This window comes from Tupaia chinensis, unplaced genomic scaffold (assembly GCF_000334495.1).
Source record: "Tupaia chinensis unplaced genomic scaffold, TupChi_1.0 Scaffold138568_1, whole genome shotgun sequence".
NCBI classification, from domain to species: domain Eukaryota; kingdom Metazoa; phylum Chordata; class Mammalia; order Scandentia; family Tupaiidae; genus Tupaia; species Tupaia belangeri.
In genome coordinates this window covers 7,444-9,435 of record NW_006198462.1, presented here as the reverse complement: position 1 = coordinate 9,435, position 1,992 = coordinate 7,444, and the positions used below count along the sequence as shown (strand labels likewise).

Here is a 1,992-nt window from a genome sequence, read left to right as displayed (position 1 = left end):
AAGAGTCATGATGCATTTTAACATAGAAAAAATACATCACGACTTTTTCGATGACCCAATATAATATAAAAGGTACTGTTATATTAGATCTAGTCAAACTTTTTAGCTACCCTGTGGAAGATCCTTATAAAGCATTTGATTATATTTGATGTAACCATGGTTTGCTTTTGGCATGTCAGCCTACTTTTATCTGGGAGGAAATAAAACACAAAACTTCACTATCTCCTTATTCACTAGACAGTGATCTTCATTGTAAAGTGGAACTAATCTCTAGACTTAAACAAGTTTCCATGGTCGTCCTTAATTCCTTATTCTTCTTCCATTTGCAGTAACATGGAAAAACAATCGAGGAGATTTTCTTGCTGTGTATGTCACAATGAGCAGATCTAAGCTCTGAGTAATTTTGGGGGAATGGACAATAACCTACATTTATCAATTTTCTATTTTTTTCCAATCTTAAGGGATATCTATTTAAAGACTAATTTTCAGGTAGAAATGTGATACAGCCTTTCAAAATTATCAGATGGGAGTTTTCCCCTGTTGGATTGGCCTAGCATATCTGATTAAATGTCATAAACCAGTTCAAATCCAGGAAGTAAATTAATCAAGCACTAATTAAAATTTCACTATATATGTGGAGAAATAATTCCCTATTGGACACTATGATCTAGTTGTCCAGTGTCTTAGTAGACAGTACAATAATATTGGAGTTTATGGTCTATAGATTATAAAATGTTGTCAGTAAAAAACTGAAAAAGCTGAAAAAATCTTGCCTCCTGCAAAGAATTCTCTGAACTCTCAAGCCATAGAATGTTTTTTTTTCCTCCTTATAAAGACCCTGCTATCCCTGTAACCATTATAATCTTGATTACTTTTCTTCCTTCAAAAAGAAAAATACTGTTATTTTCTCACATAGTATTCATTTATTAGTTTGTCAGGAAAGTCATGACATATTTTTTAATGTTTTTCTGTGCAAAAAATGCACCATGACTTTACAGATGACCCAATAGTATACACCTTTTTTATATTTCATATATATTATTTCTATGAAATGTAGCAATAGTTGCTACTCTCTAAAACTGTGAGTGCTTCTTAAATATGATGCAAGTGCATTTATGTCTGGATGTGTCTTGATGTATGAACGAAGGTAAATGCAATAGAGAATTGAGGAGCCCAGGTATCTAGTACACCCGACACACCTATATTACTCTAAAACACCATTCTCTAAGGATTTATTCATGTTATCTGCCCTACTACTTTTGTTTTGACTCTTTCATGTTTTAAAAGGCTGAAACTAATTAAATGTTTGTTATCATACCATTGTTTGGAGAAGTTCAAGAAGTGCAATACACTGTCAGACCCCATCCTTTCCAAACCTAGATATACATACAAACATGTTAGAAAGAAAAATAAAATGACAATATTCTAGAAGCCTATTACTACCACTAAACTCTTATTGTTTGACTATTGTATATTGTAACGGTTTACTCTGGCAGTTGGCAAGTTACAGAATGAAAATTTGCATTTGAAGTTTTAAAAGTAGTTTGTAAAATTTTGTTGTGTATGTAAGTGCTTGACAACTCAGACCACTTTATTTTGAATATTCATATTCATCTTCTTCATATAATATGTCATTCTTCAGTGGTTAGAATAATCACCTTCTGTCTTTCAGTTGAAATTGTTTGATTCGAATAATGATGGGAAGCTGGAGTTAACTGAGATGGCCAGGTGAGTTTAAAAACTATGAATATGTTATCATAATATAATAATCTTTGTCAAAAAATCTAAATAGTTCTTTTCTCTCAAAAGGTTGCTACCAGTGCAGGAGAATTTTCTTCTTAAATTTCAGGTATTTAACCTTTTTCTACCTTAAATGGTATTTTTTCTTGAAAAGTTAGGATGTGGGAGATTTGTCAGCAGAAATATACTGAAATATGGTAATATGGTTTAAGCTTTACTCCTTGTCTTACAGGGAATCAAAATGTGTGGGAA

At 31.9% G+C, this 1,992-nt stretch overlaps 1 protein-coding gene across 1 annotated transcript in view; it reads left to right on the top strand.

Moving 5' to 3' along the window:
* CALB1 (calbindin 1) overlaps positions 1-1,992 on the top strand; it is a 29,350-nt gene that overhangs the window by 21,095 nt on the left and 6,263 nt on the right. The window contains 3 exon segments of the mRNA XM_014592780.2: positions 1,673-1,728; positions 1,810-1,849; positions 1,973-1,992. The exon segment at positions 1,973-1,992 is cut by the window's right edge and continues 1 nt beyond it. Coding sequence (XP_014448266.1) covers positions 1,673-1,728; positions 1,810-1,849; positions 1,973-1,992 — 116 coding nt within the window.